Genomic DNA, 21,653 nt, shown 5'->3' with positions numbered 1-21,653 from the left:
TCATAATCTTTGGCAACATAGCTTAGATGAAAAATGCACTAAGTTGGATCAAACTACAAAGAAGGGGTTCTTCGTTGGGTATAACATAACCTCAAAGGTATACAGGATCTACATCCTTGGTAGCAAGAAGATTATCGTGAGACGGGACGTGAAGTTCACGGAGAAGAGAGCCTTTAAGAGATCTTGTGAGTTGCCAGTGGATGATCAGAATGAACTAGCAAGAGCTCCATTGGTCCAGCCGCAAGAACAGTAGCAGGACAGTCACAAGGATCTAGTACAATCACCAGTACCAGCACGACTTCAGGTGCAAGAGATCATGTGAGTTCGCAGTAGACAAAGCAACAGAGGCAAGATGAGGAGTTCATCAATCCTCCCACCACTAGTAGATGTACCAGCAGAGAAGTTCATCAAACATTGAGGGATGCAAAGAAGTTCATAGGAGCTCCTAGGACAAACAAGATAGAACGCAAACAAGTACCAAGCATTAGTGGTACAAGTTGTAGAATCTTCCAGCTATCAGGAGGCCGCACAGCATCAGGTGTGGATAAATGCCATGGTGGAAGAGTATAGCTCCATCATGACAAATGATGTTTGGGAGGTAGTGCTAAGGCTTGTGGACAGGTTAGTTGTGGGATCTCAATGGATCTATAAGATCAAGTACACTACAAATGGCAGTGTGGGGAAGTACAAGGCTAGGTTCGTGGCAAAGTGGTATGTGCAGAAGGAATGCATAGATTATGAGGAGATCTTCGCCCCAATTGCCAGATATACTTCTATTCAATCGGTTACATCTCTAGTAACACAGATAGGATTGCAGATTCACCGGATGGAAGTCAAGATGGCCTTCTTGAATGGGGTGATAGAGGAGGAGGTATATATAGAACAACGAGAGGGCATCAGGACACAGGATAGGGGGGCACACATGTGTGCATATTGAAGAAAGCTCTATATGGGCTCAAGCACGCTCCCACAGCATGGTATGGTCGAATTGACAGCTACTTGCAATAGATGGGATTTGTTATGAGTGATGCAGATCCCAACCTTTACTATTTGATGGTAGAGGATGAGCCACTCATCCTAGTGTTGTATGTGGATGACCTCTTCTTGACTAGAACATCAGGGCTCATAGAGAATTGCAAGAGAAAACTAGCAACAGAGTTTGACATGAAGGATTTGGGACTAATGCATTATTTCCTAGGTTTAGAAGTATGGCAGAAGGATGGGGAGATCTTCCTTGGTCAAGGGAGATATGCTACAGAGATTTTGAAGAGGTTCAAGATGCAAGATTGTAGACCTATGTCTACGCCTATGATTATAAACTAGAGGAAGATATATGTATCAGAGGACGAGGACGTTGACCCCACCTTGTATAGACAACTTATCAGTTCCCTCATGTATCTGATCAACACTAGGCCAGATATTTGCTTCGCAGTCAACACTCTCAGTCAATTTATGGTGGGACCTAAGAGAGTGCATTAGAAAGCAATGAGGCACATTCTGAGTTATTTGTGTGGCACAGTCGAGTATGGATTGAGGTATACTCGAGCTGATGATATCAGGTTATGTGGTTTCACAGAAGCAGATTGAGTAGGCAGTTCAGTGGATCGAAAGAGCACATCTAGGTGTTGCCTCAACGTTGGATCAGGAGTTGTATCTTGGTGCAACAGGGAACAGAAATCCATGGCACTGAGCTCTGCAAAAGCAGAGTACATGGCAGCAAGCATGGCCACATGCGAAGCTATATGGTTTTGGAGGCTGCTAGTAATCTTGTTCAGTCAGAAGTTCGAGCCGACCAGTGTCTACTGTGATAGTCAAAGTTGCATCAAGCTCTTTAAAAATTCAGTGTTTCATGATAGGTCAAAACACATAGACATCCAATATCACTTCATCCGAGATTGTGTGAAACGTGGATCAGTCCAGCTATAGTGTGTTCCCCCATAACAACAGTTTGCAGATATACTCAAGAAAGCTCTTGGGAGAGCTAAGTTCATCTATTTCATAGAACAGATGGGTATAGTGGAGAACTCTTTCCAGTAGCACGAGGATCAGTGTCAGCAGGCACAGTCAGACCTTGAAGGACAATTGCAGAGACACGTTACAATCAGTTACTTGAGGGGCGCAGAGACAGTTGGGCATAGACAGTTACAGAGACTAGTCGTAGTCAGAGACTCAGGAGAGTTGCAAAGCTAGTATAGGGACACAGTGGATCGGTAGATCATTCTCAGTTGTAGTAGTTGCAGTAGCAACAGCAGCATCATGAGATCAAATGTAGTGCGGGCAGTGTTGGAAGCAATGTAGGAAGGCACGATGCAGTGTCAGCAGCAGTGCAGATGCAGCGTGGTTCAGCTACATGGTTAGCAGATGAATCAAAGTGTGCGTAGTAGCTTGGCGGACAGTGACAGGTTGTTATAGGTGTCAGACATCAGAAGCGTGAAGGGAAGATGTTATGAGAGAAAACAACTTCCTCGCTAAGAGGGAGTGTTAGTTTTTGACATTTGTAGCATTGGATAGGTGTTCCAGTCTCGATTTGTGTCTAAGAGACTAAGGAACACGAAATCTTCAAAAACAGAAAAGGTTTCATGAGATAAGCTTGTGAAACACCTAAATTAAATTAATTAACCATCATTTAAATTTTCGTGTCTAACTTAGGAAAATTGGTTAATTAATAGGAATTAATTAAGGAAAGTTAAGAAAGCTCTAGAAACTCATGTGAATCGAGTTTGAAATGATCTTAGCCATTGATAACGATTTGATCATGGTCGTTGACGATCCAATGAGAGATTATAAGAGCAGGTCGATGGGGTTGGAGATAATACAATTGTGAGACACAGGGGGAGTAAATTCCTTGATAGATCGAGCTATCCAGTTGCAGATTTTGAGCAGGGAAGAAGAGTTCGATCAAGAAGAAATGCAGACGCAAAAGGGAGCAACGACAGAGATTTTCAGTGAAGTTCCAATGTCAAAGTCAGCAGTAAGAGAGTCGGCAACGCAAAAGCTTTAGAGGGCAATTCGATTCAACTGAAGAGGAGATCGATTCAGGTGCTATAGGCTGGCAAAATTTCCAAATGGCCAAGCTAGTCATTTCTTGAGGCAGAGTCTGACAGAATGACAGATTCCAGGCAACTCCATAGGTAGTGGAAGTAGGGCCTACACAAGCACTGCATAGAGGTTGACGTAGGGGCATTTCGAGTAGCCCAGATTGAGCCAGTTGTTGGAGTGGGATTAGTTGTGGAGTGAGACAATTTGTCTCACAAATTATTTTGGCTAGATTATTTTGCTCAAGGATTGCTCTTGTTTTTCCATGATCTTGGTTTCTGGGATACAATCTTAAATAACTAACGTTATCACACCAAAGACCACAACGAAACTACTTTGCACGGCGGAATATAAACAACAGCAAATATACTAGTGCACAAAATATAGACAACTTTTTACAATTTTCAACCCAGCTTCGTTTTATTAATTAGATTGAATAATACAACAGTCTAGGGCTCCCATACTAGGGATAACAGCCCTTGTACATCCACTAGTACAAGAATACAAAACTGGGGCTTGGTGTCAATCCATCGACAACCAATCCAACCTCAACAAGATACTCTGACTGTCTAGTTGATGTATAGCTCCTCACAGTTGCATGGTTGTACCTTGTATCTGCCTAGTCCTTCGGCTCCCGATCTGCAGCATTGCCTCTATCAACGATCCAAGTCCATCTCGCCATTGAACCTCAGCTATCAATCTACTCACCAGTTGTGCCTTAGTCAAGGGCACAACACATCAAGACTCCTATCGAGTTGTTCACAACTCCATTTGTGAACAACAATAAATTTGCCCAACGTTGCTCCTCAGCTACTCAGGGACTTCAGCCCACTATGGTCTTCCTGCGCTGCTCCAATAAAAACCAACATATGGCACGGAGGGCTACCACATATCACTACAAGAAGTCCATCTCCCACAATCAACACGGGCTAGGAGGACTACCCATCATCTGTTGTAGAATTCCTTCTCCACACACAAGTCTAGGGTTGCACAAACTGCTCCTAGTAGATCAAACCCATGAGCTCAACAACTGCCACTCTAGAACCAACTAGGTCCATGAAGATGGTGCACACCAGGCTCCAACTTGGGCACTATCATGTTATCCTCCAACAAACCGTAAATGCCCAATCCTTGCCCACACATGGTCCACTCTCACACTGCCCTCCAACAGTCCACAAGTGACCAATACTTCTTGTAGCATCTACTTCTATCTAGGGCATCCTCATACCTAGGAAACCCTCCTCTTGGCTGCCAACAGACTTCTCAACATGTCCTCTCCTAGGACACCCATCCACCTGCATCAAAACAACCTTAACTTCACCAATACATACCTTGTTTTGGGGCTTGTTCAACTGTTGTAGGTGTTGGTCCTGGTTAGGGCTGATAACATGTTGCTTCAACACCTAATTCCTCCATCAAAACCTCTCCTACAACTGTGGTCACCCTCCTTGCTTCTATTTTCAAGTATTGCTTGTCTAGAGGAAAACCAGACCTAGATTAGGCCTTCCAACCCTCTCCAAAGTGCCCAGCTCTCCTCCCAATCTCTATTTAGGCCTGCAGCACCCTATAGCAGCCCCAAACAACCTCTAAACAAGCCTTTCGGCCTCCTGCAATATGACAGACTTCTGCAGCTGCCTAAACATAGGCTTCCCCACAAGATTTGACCACAAAACAGCCCTTAAAACACCCTCAAATAGTGCGGCCTCCTCCTGCAACCATTCGAACCTGCAATGGAGACAAATACAACCCAAAACAGTCCTCTTTTGCTCCACGCCTTGCCCTCCAGTGATTGTAGCTGCCTCAAATATGAATTGGTGCTCCTTTGATGCTCTTGGATGTGTCTAAATGACCTCCCAATGACTCTTATTCATACATGTCTTATGTGCAACATCTAGCCCACTCTTAGGCTCTCCAACAACAAGGCTGACTTGTCCTAGTAGACCTCACAACCACACATTGACTTCAAAAATTCATAACTTAAGATTGACAACTCAGATTTCGATGATTCTTGATGCATCCGGTTGCTCTTGGAGTCTTCTATCATTTCCATATATCACATGTCAAAATCTCGTCACGGTTTTGGCCCAACACTGTTGGGTGCAAAACCCCAGGCTTGGGTTTCAAGCCCACAACTGTTTTTGTGGCGCTCCAACCTCCAATCCCCGAACCCTATGGCTTGGAGTACCTCCCAAGCTACCAAAAATCAACAATTACCAACCAAGCATCCAGATTATTGTACTCAAATTTTACTGCTACATAATATTAAAATATGTTGAAGATAGGGTAACCATGTAGCAGGAAAGGAAACATAAAAGAGATATATGAAATGCTAGAAGATATACTCTCTGCAATACAATGAAGAAGGCCATATCACTTGGACCTGATTGAAGGTATCAAAGAATGAAGGAATATCTTCATAAGATCTCAATTGGGAGACCTGGGAGAGATGATAAGAAGATGATAATCATTGATACTCTAACTAGCAAGGTAACAAATGTCCATAGACAAGGAAGTTACCTTATTCAACTTGTGGTCTCTATGCTAGATAGAAAAAGGCAAGTTGAAGGTAAAAATGTTGAAGGTTAAAGGACTCAAACATTTGCAGAAACAAAAGGGAAGTTTGGTCCTCAAACAAGGCAAAACAGTGTTATGGAAAGATTATGAAAAGAAAGCTCATATCGCCGAAAAGATGGAGGAAGCTGGAGAAAAGGGCCAAGGAAAGAGGGAGTAACAAACCTCTACTATGATTGAGATGGTATCCCTCACAAAAGGGTCCTATCATAAGCTTTTGTTATAGATATGACCATGATAATAAGATGTATCGTGGCATCATGGAAGCATTAGAAACAAGAGCTCGTGACATCACCATGGGAATCATGAAAGACAAAATTCATCGCAGACAAACATGAAGGATATAGCTCTTGGGAAACATTTTCCAGATAGGGATATGCAAGATCCTCAAGATTCTCTTAAGGAATCCTCATCGGAGCGTTCACTAATCTAGAAAGGAACCAAGAAATTCATCTTATGGAATTCATGAGATGATGGTATGATGACATGGAAATGAATCAGATCAAGGGATTGAATATCTTTTCAATCAAGGAAGATACTAGAAGATGCCTAGATGACATAAAGGTAAAATGAGGTATGTATGCTTGTATTTAATATTATAATGACATGTCATATGGTTGCAGGTAACATGGACCATTACTTCTATCTTGAGAAGCACGATCAAGAGAAAAAGGATCTCCTCCTCGCAAAGGATGAAGGAAGGCATAAGTCACACTAAATGAAATCAACATAATATGTCCTCATATGAAGTATGAGGTGGTTGACTACAATTAAAAAACTCTGAGTGAAACCTCTTGGGAATGGAATGTGTAAGGAAGGAAGAGATCGTGAGATATGAAACCCTGATGAAGGTGATCAACATCCAAAAGACTAAGAAGATTTGACTAGGAAATCTCCCGAAAACATATGAAGACTTTGAAAGTGTTAAAAAGATGGAGACCCTTGACAATGGATATCTTTGGAGATCTGTCAACATGTATGCAGGATGTCGATACCTATAAGAAGATGTCATGATGAAGAGCCATCTTGAAAGGTACAATTTGATTTAATGTTTTATGTTTTGATTTCTTGAATAATATATGGATGAGTTCATGCAAGGCTACTGGAACAAGAGTTGTAAGTGCAAGTACAACTAGCATTCATGTGGTGGATGGAAATTCCTGAAAGAAACATGATGAGGAAGAAGTAGCCATAGGACGAAGGTTCCAGATATGTATTAAGAAGGCCACTTTCCATGAAGGAATGACATGATGATCCAAGAAGGAAAGTGATGGATGGCTAATGCCCTACAAGGAAAAAGTTCGACTGAATTTCATGACAACAAGGAAAGAAATTGATCAAGCAGCTAAAGGACCCACAAAGAAGAAGTTGTTGATGAAAAGGAGAGTCCCTAGTTAAGAGGGAGCGTTGACAAGTCCCTAATTGAGAGGGATCTTGGGCAAGGTTTTGGTCAGAGAGAACTTGGGTACATTCCTTTACAGGAATCGGTATATCTTCCCTAGTTGAGAGGGAGAGATAGACACAACATTCTTGTCTTCACTTGGAAAGAAAGAATGGAGGATTGGGTAATCATCTAGACTCTGATGCTCTTTGAGGATGTGTAGGGCATCCAAGATAAGAGTAGGAAAGAGGATCAATATTCTTTGAGGGTTGGGAACCCAAGATAAGAATATTCCTAGAAGGTCATACTCAGTGAACACCCAGGTGGGTATGTCTATAATCATTGGTCTCGCCAACATTGTGCTCTGATCTGATGAGAGATAGAGCTGTCAGTCAAGGCCTTGCTGTGGAAACCATGTTGGTTACTATGAAGCTATACAGATGGGTTACCAATACGATTCTTCTTATGAGAAATTCTTCAGATTGAGAATGACCAAGTACCATTATGAATACCTCCCTAGTTAAGAGGGAGTGTTGAAGAAAGGGTAACTAGGTTCGGTCTTCATAATGACATTGTAATTATGATTTTTGTAAACAAGAAAATGAATTTATTATTATGCTTGCTTCATGGGTTTCATGAGCAAGATATTTTATGTATATATGGCTCCCATTGAGAGCCTTAGGATTTATCTTTAAAGGTCAAAGAGTCAATGTCATGAAGAACCCTTCTTGGGCATGTATCAAATGTATTTGAGTCATAAACATTGTCAAATAGCCCTCCAACGACAAGCACACAGTACCCTTCTTATGTTGGCCTCTAAATGCACAAAGGAACTCATGTCGGCTCATAAAATGAAGACAAAACAATTCACTATATCATGTCAGCTTATTATGGAGACGAAACTACTATAAATACCCAGCTAGGTTATGTGCAAAAGTACAGGACAGTAACTTGGATTCCTCTGTAATTTTCGGATGGGTATAGTGGAGTGCAGAAAACTCAGATGCCTCTGAAATCTCGTGGGTAATTATAGTGGGTATAGTGAGGTACAGAATTCGGATGGAAAGCATCTTTGTGCTTTTCGGATGGGCACCACAGGGATGATGTCTTGACCTCCTCACAATCCTAATGAACATTGTCTCGGCATATTAAGAAGCAACCTTACAGTCTCAGTATTCTTGTGAAGAGGAGGATCTTAAAGTATCACTCTCTGTCTCGGCATACATTTAAGGTGCAGTTATAATTTGGGCATAGAAGTAATCATAAAGATACAATCATGAGCATGATGAATATCTCGATATATATATACATATCTTAGTATAAAGGTCTCAGTGTTATGGTGAAAGTCTCAATGGAGGAGCAACAATGATCTCAGTAGAAGAGCAGCAATGATCTCAATGAAGGTGCTGGAATGGAGCAACTATAATGACCTCTATGGTGCAATAATGATAACCTCGATGAAGCAAGAGTAATGATTATGAACTCAGCAGTGAAAACGAAGAGTATTGGTGTCTTGGTCTTGGAGTGGCCTAATAGGTAAAGGGTCATGGTCTTGGTATTCGTCAATTGGAATCTCTATAAGAAGAATTTTGTGCGGGTTTTCCTCTCAAAGACTGAGAGGTTTTGGCCCTGGCAGAAAGCCAACATCTTGTGTTCTTGTCTCTTTTGTTTTGGTATCTATTTGATGATCTAAGAAGACACACTCTAATAATATCAAGAGAAGATTATGCTAATAAGCAAAAGTTAAAATACCTCACAAATAGTTTTCATGTCTAGAAGAATCTCCTTAACTTCATTTGCCCTAGATTCTTCAACAAAATAAACCCTCATTTGCTACATCAATTTTCCTTTCGAGGATTTTCCAGGGACTTTTGTCCAAAAATATTGGTGTCAATTTTATTGTGTGTGCGCAACTATTTTCTCAGTTCTAGCATTTTATTTAGCTTCCATAGAATTTTATTGTGAAGAATTGCAATAAGATTTATTCGTTATTTGTTGTAACAAATAAACTATTAATTAATCAAATAGAAGAATAAATATACAGTTGTTGCATTTCAATTAAAATTTCACATTTGAGAGCATGCCCGAAGGGAATTTTGATCTACACATGAAGATTGGTGATAAGAGTCAAAAGGCAGTCAAAGTAAGTGGGATTGTACCATTCAAGATGGAATCAGGAGGTCTACTGCAAGTCCAGGATGTACTTTGGGTACCGAAACTCAAGTCCAACATGTTGTCTATCTCAGTGATTGAGGCTAAGGGGTTTGAGGAGATATTCCAGGATAGAAAGGTGATGCTCAATCCTAGTGGCTCTAACTCTAGTCTAGGAGAAATTCTTGGAGTTACGGAGAATGGTCTATATAGGCTAAAGGGAAAGCCTATTGACCAAGGAAAGAAGGTGGTTTCTAAGAGTCAAGGGGAGTCGAGTTCGAGAGGGAGTTTGCAAGTTCAGAGAGAGAATTTGCAACCCAAGAAGAGTGCATCATCAAAAGGAAGAAAGGAGAATTCTAGAGCTGACAAGGAGGAACCATGGAATGGCTTAAAGGCCTATGACAAGAAGAAGAAGCAAGAGGCTTCTAATGGCAGGGACACTTCCAAGGAGAGCGTTGTTCATTTTGCAGGTTATGCTTCAGTGATGGATGATGAGGTGTTCGATGATTGTTGGAGGGCAGTCGTGAAAGGGGATTGTGTTCCAGTGTGGGAAGATGAGATACTTCCGAGGAATGGAAGTACCTCCCTCGCTAAGAGAGTGTTGAAAATTGTCTAGGTTGGGAGGTACTCCCACAAGTCCTTGGTGCTTCACTTGTGAGGAGAAAATCCACAAAATGGAGGTCTGTGGGCAAAGTACCCTAGCCTAGAGGTTTTCACCCAAATGAGTGGGCTTAAAACCAAGAAACTGAATTTATTCAATGTTCCACCAAGACTCCGAGATGGGGGGGCGCGGGTGTCTGGAGACGCAAAGCGGGGACATGTGGGAGTACCGTCAAATTTTAGGGAAATTTAGGGTGGCGATGGGGGGTGTATATCAATATATTTATGCTTTCATTATTGAATATATATATATATATATATTCAATAATGAAAGCATAAATATATTGATCCATACATAGTTGAATTAAATAATGAAATACATTGGTCAGTATTCATCGTTTGTACTGATACATACATCATTCATACTCATCATTCATCATTCTAGAATCTAATTATTACTAAGGAAAATAGACTATAGTAGATACCAATGTTATCGGAACCGAATTGATGATCGAACCAGGAAACCCTTTGAACCGAGAACCAATCAGAACCGAACTGGAATCAATATAAAAATGGACCAAAAAACCAATCGAACAAAAAACACCTAAAATATTCAAATTTTAAAGAAAAACATATATGTTCATGTGCATCCATATGAATCCAAACCATTTATACACAAATAAGTAAAAGTTCTCATTTATATAACATGTAAGGGTGCACATAATCAAAATACCACTGAGTGCAATCCATCTCTGAACTGAAAATACATCAAAAAACAGGCTCTAGATGGCCTCTAGCATCCAAAATAAAATATGCTACAAGAAATACCTACATATCATCAAAATCATTACCTATATTGGGATCTCCATCATCAATATCACCCTCTAAGTATTAAAAAAATTGAAAATACGTAGCATGTCAAGTCAGGATTTTGTTTGAGTGATGGGTACATTTTTAGTAGGGTCATGATAGGGGAGTTCGACAACGAATGCCACTAACATCAAGGTTCATAGAGGACTTAGTTCTCTTGATTAAATACTAGTTCCATACCCTTATACATGACAAAATCCAATGGAAATGCTACAATTCCCTCGATCCTGAATTCCTGAAAAATTGTTAAGTCTGCTGGATTTTGAGTGAGATCTAAAATTCTAGTTCCTCCATATGAAATCCAATGAGGTCGGAACCACTCTCAAACATCCCGAGTCATTTCATGGTAATGTTAAAAGTTTAAGTAAAAGGAAAATGTCACTTTTACTTTAAGAATTTAACATTGCCATGAATTGCATAGCAACAATAGGGCCATAGGCTTGAATATTAGGCTTCCCCACAAAAGTTCTTGAAACTCAAAAGAGGTGCTTCTGGGCATCCCCCCTTTTGAGGGGGTGTGTCTAGAAGCACCCCTTTTGGGAAGACGCATACCCCACACGGGGAAAATGTTTCGCCCTGCATCTTCCCGCATCTCCCCAAAAGGGGGACATGGGAAAACATTTCCCCAAGCGTCCCCCGTCCTAGGTGCGTGGAAAGCATTGGGTGTGTGCACCCTACCCTTGGGAACATGTCCCCATGGAACACTGAATTTATTTTTGAATTTGATTCATCTAGACGCAAATCGGCCAGCAAGGCCAAGGGACATGGCCGTTGGGGTTTCCACCCGTTAAACGAGTATATATATGAGGCAAAACACATGTTTGGAAGGACATATCTTGTGGAGAAGAGCAGGCCCTAGAAGAGAGCTGCAGCTACTCAAGAGAAGGTCGAATAGCATTGTTGGAAGAGACACATAAAAGAGGTTTGTTTTATGCTCTGGATCAGGTCTGTTCAATGATTTGGAGGAGCTAAGATCTAGCCGCAGTGAAGGAGAAGACCTGGCCAAGGGTCTGTGACTATAGCAGGGCATTGGCCGCAGTCAAATAGGTCAGGCGGCAGAGGGCTGCCAGTGGCCACAGAGGGCTGCAGGTCCTAGGAGCAGGGCCAAGAGGCCTCAGGAATTAGGGCAGACAGTCCGAGAACTGTCTGAGGCTGACTGAGGGTAATTTGTAGCAGTGGGAAGGCTGGCAGAGCTGAGAAAAGGGTGTTGTTGCAGACTGAAGTGTACAGTAAGGGCTACAGTGAAGTCTGGTAGGCAAAGGAAGGCCTAACAGCAAGGTGTTACATGTTGTATAGTACAGTGGACAAAAGGAGGTGTCTACCTGTGAGAAGCTAGTGAACAGAGGTCAAAGGGAGCTAATCTCTGTGTGAATTTGGAGGCAAAGGACAGCCAGGTAGCAGTGGACAAACGACTGAAAGGGCTGCTTGTGAAGGATTACGTCAGAAAGTAAGTTGAGCTGTTTGTCTGTGTTTTTGGGCAGTTTAGGGTCTGAAGGATTAGACCTCAAGCCCCAGTTGTATTTTGTATCATAGAATTTGTATCAAGGTTTTGTGAAGGGCCATGATTCCTAGTATGGGAGCCCTGTGATTTTCTTGTTGATGGACTTATAAGAAAAGTTTTGGGCCTATATATCTTGTGTACTTTTATAATTTTATTGGTTTCATTGCTTTTTCCCATTGTGAAAAGTTGTTTTGGTTGAGCACTGCTGATGTGTTTATGTGCTAGTCCAGACATAGACCAGACCTAGGGTGCAAGGGAATTTCAACAAGTTTGGCACATTGTTCTATATCGTTCTAAAGTGTGGGGCCCTGGGCTATTAGGTTCATATTGGTCCTTAGCAGAGACAGTACATATCACCCTTCTTCTTCATATCATCAGGTGAAAAAAATATCAATTTGTAAGCACAATAACACTGAGATTTTGTTAACTTAAGTAGCATTTTTCAAGAAATAACAACAGCAAATTTTTCAGAAATGTGAATTAATGCACAATCTCAAAATATTAAATCATTTATATAGTAAGAGAAGGAAAACCTAAAATAAGCAAGCGCTCGAGAAACAAGTGAAATATATTTCCAATTCACAAGATCCAGTAGCCATGAAATAGCAAGTCTTCTACACAGAAACATATTATTGAAGGAAGCCTAACAACTCCCTAGTGTCAAATGAGTACATAACCTGAGATATAGTTAACACCGTAACAGAATTGAACAAAGCACTAATAAATAATAAATGCTGTTTATATAATGCAGAGATTGCCCATTTTTTAATAACACTAACTGTTAAATTGGCATTGCAAAAGAAGCTTATGGTCAGTGTTGTGTAACCAACCTCCTCATGGCCCAGATAACCAATCATGCAGTTCAGTGTTGATAATCTCCATTTGCATACTATACCCCTCATTCTTTGTCCAGTTCCTGCTGAAAAGACTGTACATTCATCTTCTTCAACAGCAACCGCCCTCAAAGCTCCAGGGTGTGCACGCACTGAATGGAGAACTGATGCTTTCAATCTCCATGGGTGCTCATCTTTTATGCTACCAAGTCGACCCAGAACTTCTGGTCCTTCCCAACTATCAGCCATGCTAGGTAACCAACACCAAGGTTCATATTCACCATAGCACAATGGAGCTTCACTACTAGCATTTCCTCTATTATCCAATTGTTGCCTACTAGTAATCATAGACTTGCTTATTTTACTTGCCTGAGACTGAGGTATTGACCAACCTACACCATTGAGTAGCAAGTTGGCTGGATTAAAATCAGCCGCTGGACGCTTCCCAACACTTTCCCCATAAATGTTATCTGAACCATTCTGAGGCACCTCTGCCATGCACTTCCACTGTAGTCCATAATAATAGTTAGTAGGATAAATGACTTCCAATAAAATGAAAAAAAGTATCTAGGCATACTGTCATAATGAGAGCAATCTGGATAAAATTATATTACTTAAACCTGCATAGAACACTGATTAAGGGTTCACTGGGACAAGCAGCAATATACAAGTAGAAAAAAGCAACATAAATTATTAATTACAGTTAAGTTGTACAAAGAGATGTGCTCATTAGTATACTACAAGCAAGACTTCTGTATAGGATTCCTAAAAATACTCCAAATCAATTGTATTCAATTGATGCAGCTAAAAAATGCATACCTTCCACTTGTATCGCCGAAAAAGAACTTGTTCTAGTAGAAGCCATGTAGTAAAGCACTGTCGGAGTCTCTCAATTCCAAGAAGTGATGCCAGAGAAGGATACAGAAAAAAACTACAGTCATTAACCATAATATGATTAGGCATATATTGGAACTGAAAACTGTATTATCAGGTTTATTAAAAGTTATATCATCTGAGAGCACAATTCATAATGTTCCTATTTGTTTGGATTTCAACCACACAAGAAAAAAAAATCATATGCTACTTGATGATAGAGAACATACACAACATCAATACGACTGTCGGCATGAGTCTCTTCATCCATTTCTGAATTTCCAGAGATATGTAATCCAGGGGTTCTGGATGAATTGTCATGATTGCTAGTGTCCCCTAGTAAAGAATTGACTTCCTGGGAAAAAGCTAGTTCATCCAACAGTGGTTTGAGCTGTGGTAATACATGTACTGCGGTATGATCTGGTCCAATGTGCTGACAAATTGCAAGCAGTGCCTTTACAGTGTGCTGTGCAACAGATATGCAATGCTATTAGTGAAATAAATCACAAGAATATCAAAGCTATGTGGCCCAAAGAGAGCTCATTTCAAATAGTTTGTCAGAATCAATATTTTGCTTCTTTAAGAATGGCCAACGAAATTATATTGGCATGTAGTTAATGGATAAAGGTAAGTGACCAACAGCACAAACAATAACAGAAAGTGTTTAACTGCTATACCTGGACCAAGTTTTTATTTAAACCGGCATGCATTAGCAACTTTACATGGACATTATTTTGTTCCTACAAGACAATAAGACAGTTATCATGATTGCTTCATCTTTATCACCTAAAACAGAATATGATACAACCGAGTCCAGTAAATTCAAACCTGCACCAACTCAGTAAGGACAACCGAACTTGGCAGAATTCTAACAAGTCCATGAAGAACTGTGAGGGCATCAATTAAGGCCAAGGTGTGCCAGCTTTGAAAAGGTTCAGATTTATCCGCAATGGCAAAATCAATGCCAGACAATATGATGCTCCGTAAGAGTGGCATCATTTGTCTTATAATCACTTTTTCTCCAAGATGACCCCCTATTGAACATAAATAGAAACAATGTTAAGAAGATAAAAAACAAAGAAAACCAAACAGAAGCAGTGGTGCCAATCTTCAAAGCCATAGTTGACAAACATTACCAATTCTAACCAAAGTTTCAAGTCCATCAACTCCAATTCCTCGTCCAAAGCACTGCATTAGTGGCACAATAGTCTGGAACAAACATAAATTATTAATCATCCATGTGCCAGGATCCAAAGCACACTCAAAGTATTGTTTGATCTTTTTTCAGAAAAAATTGTTGAGAGCTTCAAAGCCAAAAATAAATGATGCAGAGCAATGGAAAACATGAAATCATAACTTTTGAGTCTAAGTAAGCTTTCATAACCTGATTAATAGTGATTGGTACACCAAGTTCTTCACAAGAGCCCACAAGCAGAACTGATGCTGCAGCTGCCGTATTTTTCTTGGAAGAAATGTATAGATTTGAGATAACCAATGGATGAATTTTTTCCAAATAGGCTTGTAACCCAAGGGACTTCCATAGATCTCGTATAAATGAAATTTGAATGAGAGCAACCTTCAGGTGAGAAGATTCTGCACCCTGCCAGAGATATCTGTTTTTCTCTCAATCAGCCTTGAAATTTCTTAAAAATGCAAAACATAGCACAGAAAAGGCTGAACATGAATGTAAAACTATAAAAATATAAAAAACCGAAAATGAAAATATATATAGATATATGAATTTATAGCAGGAGTTTCTCCATTGAAATTTTCACCGACTTGTAAAATTTTCTGAATGGAAGGTAACAGTAGTGATTTAGCTGCTTGAGGTTTCAAAGATCGTAAAAAATCCTTGAGTAACTGTACAGCTGCCTCAACATCAAAATCTGATTCAGGTGCCAATATAAGAGGCAAGCAAGAAGTCGCACACATCTCTGCAGCCAAAGTTCCCATCGAAACTAGAGCGCCTTCCCTTGCCAATTTTGCAGCATATTGTAGACATGAACTTTTGCTTCCCATCAAATACAGAGGTGCAAGAAACAGGTAAGCTGACCGTACTGTTGAAGGAAAGTATGGTGATTCCATTAGAGCCTTTGCTGATGGTCTCCTGCATGAAATGATTACAACAAATTTTACATATCTGATACCAATATACAATTTGTTATAATATTCCTTCCAAATTATTTTTAACATCAAATGAATGTAAAAAACAATAAAACCTCACAGATGACAATATTTTGAAAGAGAAGGTTCAAACAGTATTACTAGCAACAGTTATGGTTCAGTTGAAGCCTAAAAGGGGACCAACCCGAGACAGAGAAAGGCAATGACTTTCTTTCACTAGTAGTATAAAATTAGTTCTATATAATTCAAGTATATAGTATGATAGATCCACCTCTGATGCATTAAAAAAGGCCCATAATATTGGAGAGCTTATCCATATTTAAAGCAAGGTTTTAAAAAATGGCCGAGTTGATCCAAGTTGTTGGGATTTTTTGTGACTCGGCAGAAAAACGGAACGGGAGGCCGAGTCATGACTGACTCGGCCGAGTTATTGCATGACTCGGTCAACCCGGCCGGTTCTGCAATAACTCAGCCGAGTCAATGAATGCGGCTTGTAACCCCAAAAAAATGTGATTTTTCATATTTTTTTAAAAAAAGTTAATTGTTAACTGAGTATTGGGGACTCCAAGGTGTTTTCTAAATTAGTTAAATGCTATTTGGGGTCCATTCGCCTCTCCTAGTATTGATATGCTATTCAAATTTCATGGTAATGTTTAAGAGTTAAATTTCATGGTAATCTTCATTTTCATCATTTTAAGTAAATTTTTAACTTTACCATGAAATGACTCAGGATGTTTGAGAGTGGTTCCAGCCTCATTGGATTTCATATGGAGAAAGTAGAATTTTAGATTTCATTCAAAATCCAGCAGACTTATCAGTTTTTCAGGGTTTCAGGATTGGAGGATTGCAATGTTCCATTGAATTTTGTCATGTATTAGGGTATGGAACTCGTATTTAATCAAGAGCACCAATCCCTCTATGTACCTTGATGTTAGTGACATTGGTTGTCGAACTCCTCTGGGATTCGCTCCCAAACTAGGAGCTTCTGAAAATGTCGCTCCTGCTCCCGTTTTTGCTCTCACTCCCCACTTTCGCTCCCACTCCCAAGTAACACTGAGCCAAATGATGTTGGCAACTCTAGCAGTAGCCAGTAGTACTAGTCACAAAATTTTGTTGTAGAGGCCATTTATAGCCTCCTTGGTTATGTGTTTTTGTTTTGATCTCTATATCATCATCGTGTATGTATTGGACAGTGCGCTGGGTGCCATTTTGATATAATGGATATATTCATGAGCCTACTTTGATCATATGTTGTCTTCTATCTATATTCTAATGTTGTGTGTTTGGAAACGTGAATGAAAATCTTTAAAATTATGTGCTTTTATAAAATAAAAATAAAATAAAATAAAATAAAAAAAAAAAAAAATATATATATATATATATATATATATATATATATTTAATGTATTTTTTACAACGACCGAGTCATTGAAATCGAGCCGGCCGAGTCGATACCGAGTTAAAGTCGGAGTCGGAGTCGACCCTCGGCCGAGTCGGAGTTGGAGTCAAAGTTTTAAAACATTGCTTTAAAGGAAGATTGTGAATGATAAAAATCACAAGATAATGAGCCATTTGCCACCAAATTTCATATTACAGAACACAGATATTACAATTTAGAACAACCTGCCTGCAAAAATCAAATAGCAAAAACAAGGACTCTGACACAGCAATCAAGAATCACATGCAGTGTCCTACTTCTCATGCACATGGTTATCTGTGCATTCACTTGACCATGCCTTAGTTATTGCATACATAACCACGACATCCTTATTAGGCATTAGGCTCTAAGCTAGTATTTTTGTTGTAAGGTTAGCCTTAGGTTTTTGTAGTATCATTTTCAGTGATTGTAATTCATAAAACGCCACTTTAATGCAGCAAGGGCCTTGTCACTTTTATTAGTAACTTAATCCTCTAGTTCGGGTTTCCACGTCTTCTGGCATAAAAAGGTGTTTCCCCACTCATTTGTGTTAGTTTTCCCTTTAACTTAGCACCCAGCAACTTATTAACCTAGCAGATTGTAGATCTACTGAATAAATGCACAGCGAGATTCTTAACTTAATTAGCGGAAACAAAATTTCACTGTTCACGTAACCAATCTCAATCACAATGACAAAAAAATAATGTCCAATCAACAGTTCTTCACTAAAATTATGAACTTACTTGGGCTCCTGTCTTGGGATAATGGCCCAATTGAGAAAATTACAAATATACAATGCTTTGGATCTGATCTAGCAGATCAGGCCCTAGATCGGTTCTTGATCTCCTTGGCTAATCTAGATTTCCAATGTTGCACCCTCCCTGCAACTTCCTCGGACCTGACACACTAGAATGAAGTCCTTCTCCACTCCTCAATAAGATGCCTCTCTCAACTTTTTGTGTTGCTATATGGTGCATCTTTTCCTCTCCTTAGCTTTTCGTATATATCTTTACATTGAACGCAATCCCTAACCCTAATCTCCAAAGTGATTGACGGCCCAGATTAGATCTCACCTCACTTGAGATCAATAGATGAGATTAAAACATAATTATTAAAGTAATTTACTTAACTTTTCCTAAGTTTCTTTATCTCAATTAGCCAATATAATTATTATGTGATTTTCCTAAGTTGAACTTAGGTTAAGTTACAATAGCAACTTGCTTGTGCAATGTTGAAGTTTCTAAGTTTACTTAGTTTAGAAACCCTTCATGCACTTTTTTTTGATTTATTCCTACCTACTTGTTATTTTTCTTTAACATGTTATTTACAGAGTAAATACTGAAAATAAACATCAGTGCATGCTCAACATATTACAGATTAGCAACTAAAAGAAACAAGAACAAACACACCACATGACACCATTTTTTTTGGACCAATGTCCCCAGAAAAACCCAATGCGGGAAAACCGGTGCAACTATCTGAGGGTTTTCTTATTAAGCAATATCAGAGTACAATCTGGGTGTTGAAACTAACCTACCCAACAGAGAATTTCCTTAGCAGCTATACCTCACAGTTTGAGAGAAATCTCCTAGCTGAAACCCTGGAAAATCTAGACTGCATCAACCCCTCTGTCTCCTATTGGCCCTGCATCAGCCTTTCTTGGCCTGCGTCAACTTTCTAGGCCTCTGTGTCAGACACGATGGCCTCTCTGGTGCTCTGCACAGCACCTGGCTACCTCTATGTGGCCCTACGTGAGCCCTTGTTGGCTCTGCGTCACCCTCTTTGGCTACTGCGCTGCTCTCCCGGCACAATCTCTGCCTTCTCTGTTTCTCTGTACTCAATGCTCCTCAGCTACTCTCCCAATCACTGATTCTATCTCTCTTAGCAAACCCCGCTCTAGAGAATAGAATGATTGATCATGTGGTGTACTCTCCAAGTGACCCCAAGCCTCCTCTTATACTTTTCCTGCTGATATCTCAATGGTCGAGATTAAGTCCCTAATCAACGACTAAGATTAGATCTAGCTTGATCCATGTCTTTTGGACCACTCTAACACAGATTCATATTAATACACATCAATATTTTATTTTCCCTAAGTTTAGACTTAGGGACTCCATTAAAAATATTAATTATTTTAATATATCCTTATCTATTTAGAATCTGCCCAAACCCTTTATGGGTATCGGAGATTTCATCTGCCCCAAACTCTCCACCAAATTTCGTGGCTGGAGCACATCCGATGCTACTCCAAATCAACACTCCCTCTTAGCGAGGACTGTGCTCTAGCAATACTCCTCATTGAGTATTACTCTGATCATTCGGCATCAGTACATGTGCTGATGCTAGGCCTTCCTGCCCAATATCCTTTGCATTGCTGCCTCCTATACTATTGCCCATGGTTCTGCCACTGCCACTGCTGCATCTGTACAACAACTCCCTCTGCATCCGTGCTATTGCTGGTCCTTTCTCCCAACACTGCATCCGCACTGCACCTCCTCTCAACCTGCTGCATCGTGCTGCCCACCGCTGCATTGCAACTCAGTTACTGAGAAGTAAGTAACTGATCTCCCAACTAACCTCCCTGTTGGGCTAGAAACACCCTCTGATATTGAAGCTCCCTCTGCCACTGACAAGTGCTCCCTCTCTCTAACCTCTGTACTGCTGCAACAACTCCCTGCATCTCGCACCGTTGCACACCTCTATGTGCCTTCCTACACTGGTGCAACACTCCTGTGCCTCTCACACTGTTGCAGCCTGCTAGCTCTGCGTTGTCTCAGGACTCCTGCACTGTAGCTCTCTCTACTGCTCCATCCGCATCCATCTCTACCCACTCAGTCAGTCCTGCTACTCCTCGTCGAGGCTCCTGTAGTAAGGTCTAATCCAAGAGGTTGGGTACCTCAAGGATCCTACCCCTCATCACCTGTAGTCCGCCTAACTACAGCTTGATGTCTCCCCACTTCTGCTTAAGTGGCGTGTGTACACTCATGGCACAGTCATCGTTTGACAAAACTTCCTTCTCTGCCTGTGCTTGCACTGCCTTAGTCTCGGAAGACTTCCCTTACTCTTCTTCCTTGGGCACTAGGTCACATAATGACCCATCTCCCCACAGTGGAAGCACTTGATCTTGGAGAGATCTTTCTTCTTCCGCTTCTCCTGCTTTCCCTTAGATGCTAGGGCCACATCCTCCTCCTCCTGCTTGACCTTGATCCCTTTGCTGCTGCTACCTGTCTTCGACTATCATCTGATCTCTTCTTGGCGAAGAGCTGCCCACATCTCGTCCCAAGGTAGGAGAGTCCCTCTGCCGAGGATACTCTAGACAAACACTTCCCAATCTTCTGAGACAGCATTCAGCACTGTCCTCGCCATAAGCTCCTGATCTGATGCCGCTCCTATAGCAGTCAACTAGTCTCGGATCTCATTCAGTCCTCCGAGGAAGGTGTCAATCAATTGACCCTTGTTCATCTGATACAACCTCATCTGGTTCTCGAGCAACATTCTTCTCTATACAGAAGTATGCTGGTACAGGTTCTTGAGAGCCTCCCACATCTCAACTGTCGTTTCCTTCTCGGCTATATGTGGTACCACATGATCCTTGACCCGTCAAGGATAATGCACTTGGCCCTCGCCATCGCCTCTTCATACTTGTCGTTATCATTAAGGTCGACTGGGATAGCTATAACCTTCAAGGCGAAGTTCTTGACACGATTCCTGTCAAGCACGCACTGATAAGATTCTAGCCTTCCAGACTACAAAGTTCAATGCTTCGTCCAGTCTATCCTGGTCTCTTACCCCATGTAGTGCCATGACGCTCCTCTACTTCCCTCTTGGAAGTTCTATGTTCGACTCCTCTAAGTCTCTACTTCCCGTCTGGAAGTTCTCTTCTAGACTCCCTCTAAGTCCTGATTTCCCTCCTAGAAATCCTTCTGCCGCTTGTCGAGATGCCCCCTACTCTGATCGTCTTGTGCAATTGCACTGCTGATCCAAGTTCCTCGGCTAGAAACCCTCGGTAACAACTCCTCTGGCCTGCTTTGTCAGGTACTGTTCTGACTACAGTACCTCACCAGCTCCACTTTGCAATATTTCTGCAGCCTTCTAGACTCTAGCAACTGCCTCTCTGTGAACTGCGTCAGCCCCTCTCTGCCTCACGCTGGCTCTGCGTCAGCCCTCTGGCCCTCTGCATCAGCAACGTTGGCCTCTCTGAGGCTTTGCGCAGCTCCCAGATTCTTTTGCGTGGCTCTGGCTGGCTCTGCGTCACACTTCTTGGCTTCTGCGCTACTAGAAACAACTTCTGTCACC

The 21,653-nt window shown here is 40.9% G+C and overlaps 1 protein-coding gene across 4 annotated transcripts in view; it reads right to left on the bottom strand.

Moving 5' to 3' along the window:
- Positions 1 to 21,653, bottom strand: part of LOC149249012 (protein serine/threonine kinase) — a 318,878-nt gene that overhangs the window by 192,837 nt on the left and 104,388 nt on the right. For all 4 annotated transcript variants that reach the window (XM_089458604.1, XM_089458602.1, XM_089458603.1 and 1 more), the window contains 8 exons: positions 15,596 to 15,923; positions 15,201 to 15,416; positions 14,953 to 15,025; positions 14,645 to 14,850; positions 14,494 to 14,556; positions 14,047 to 14,282; positions 13,763 to 13,874; positions 12,941 to 13,450 (listed from right to left, as the gene is read on the bottom strand). In XM_089458604.1, coding sequence (XP_089314730.1) covers positions 12,941 to 13,450; positions 13,763 to 13,874; positions 14,047 to 14,282; positions 14,494 to 14,556; positions 14,645 to 14,850; positions 14,953 to 15,025; positions 15,201 to 15,416; positions 15,596 to 15,923 — 1,744 coding nt within the window. The remainder of the gene's footprint in view (positions 1 to 12,940; positions 13,451 to 13,762; positions 13,875 to 14,046; positions 14,283 to 14,493; positions 14,557 to 14,644; positions 14,851 to 14,952; positions 15,026 to 15,200; positions 15,417 to 15,595; positions 15,924 to 21,653) is intronic.

Source organism: Pinus tabuliformis, chromosome 7 (assembly GCF_031772625.1).
Source record: "Pinus tabuliformis cultivar Carrire ecotype Pingquan chromosome 7, CPIR1, whole genome shotgun sequence".
Taxonomy (NCBI): Eukaryota; Viridiplantae; Streptophyta; class Pinopsida; order Pinales; family Pinaceae; genus Pinus; species Pinus tabuliformis.
The sequence above is the reverse complement of the archived record's forward strand: the minus strand, read 5'-3'. Positions and strand labels throughout refer to the sequence as shown.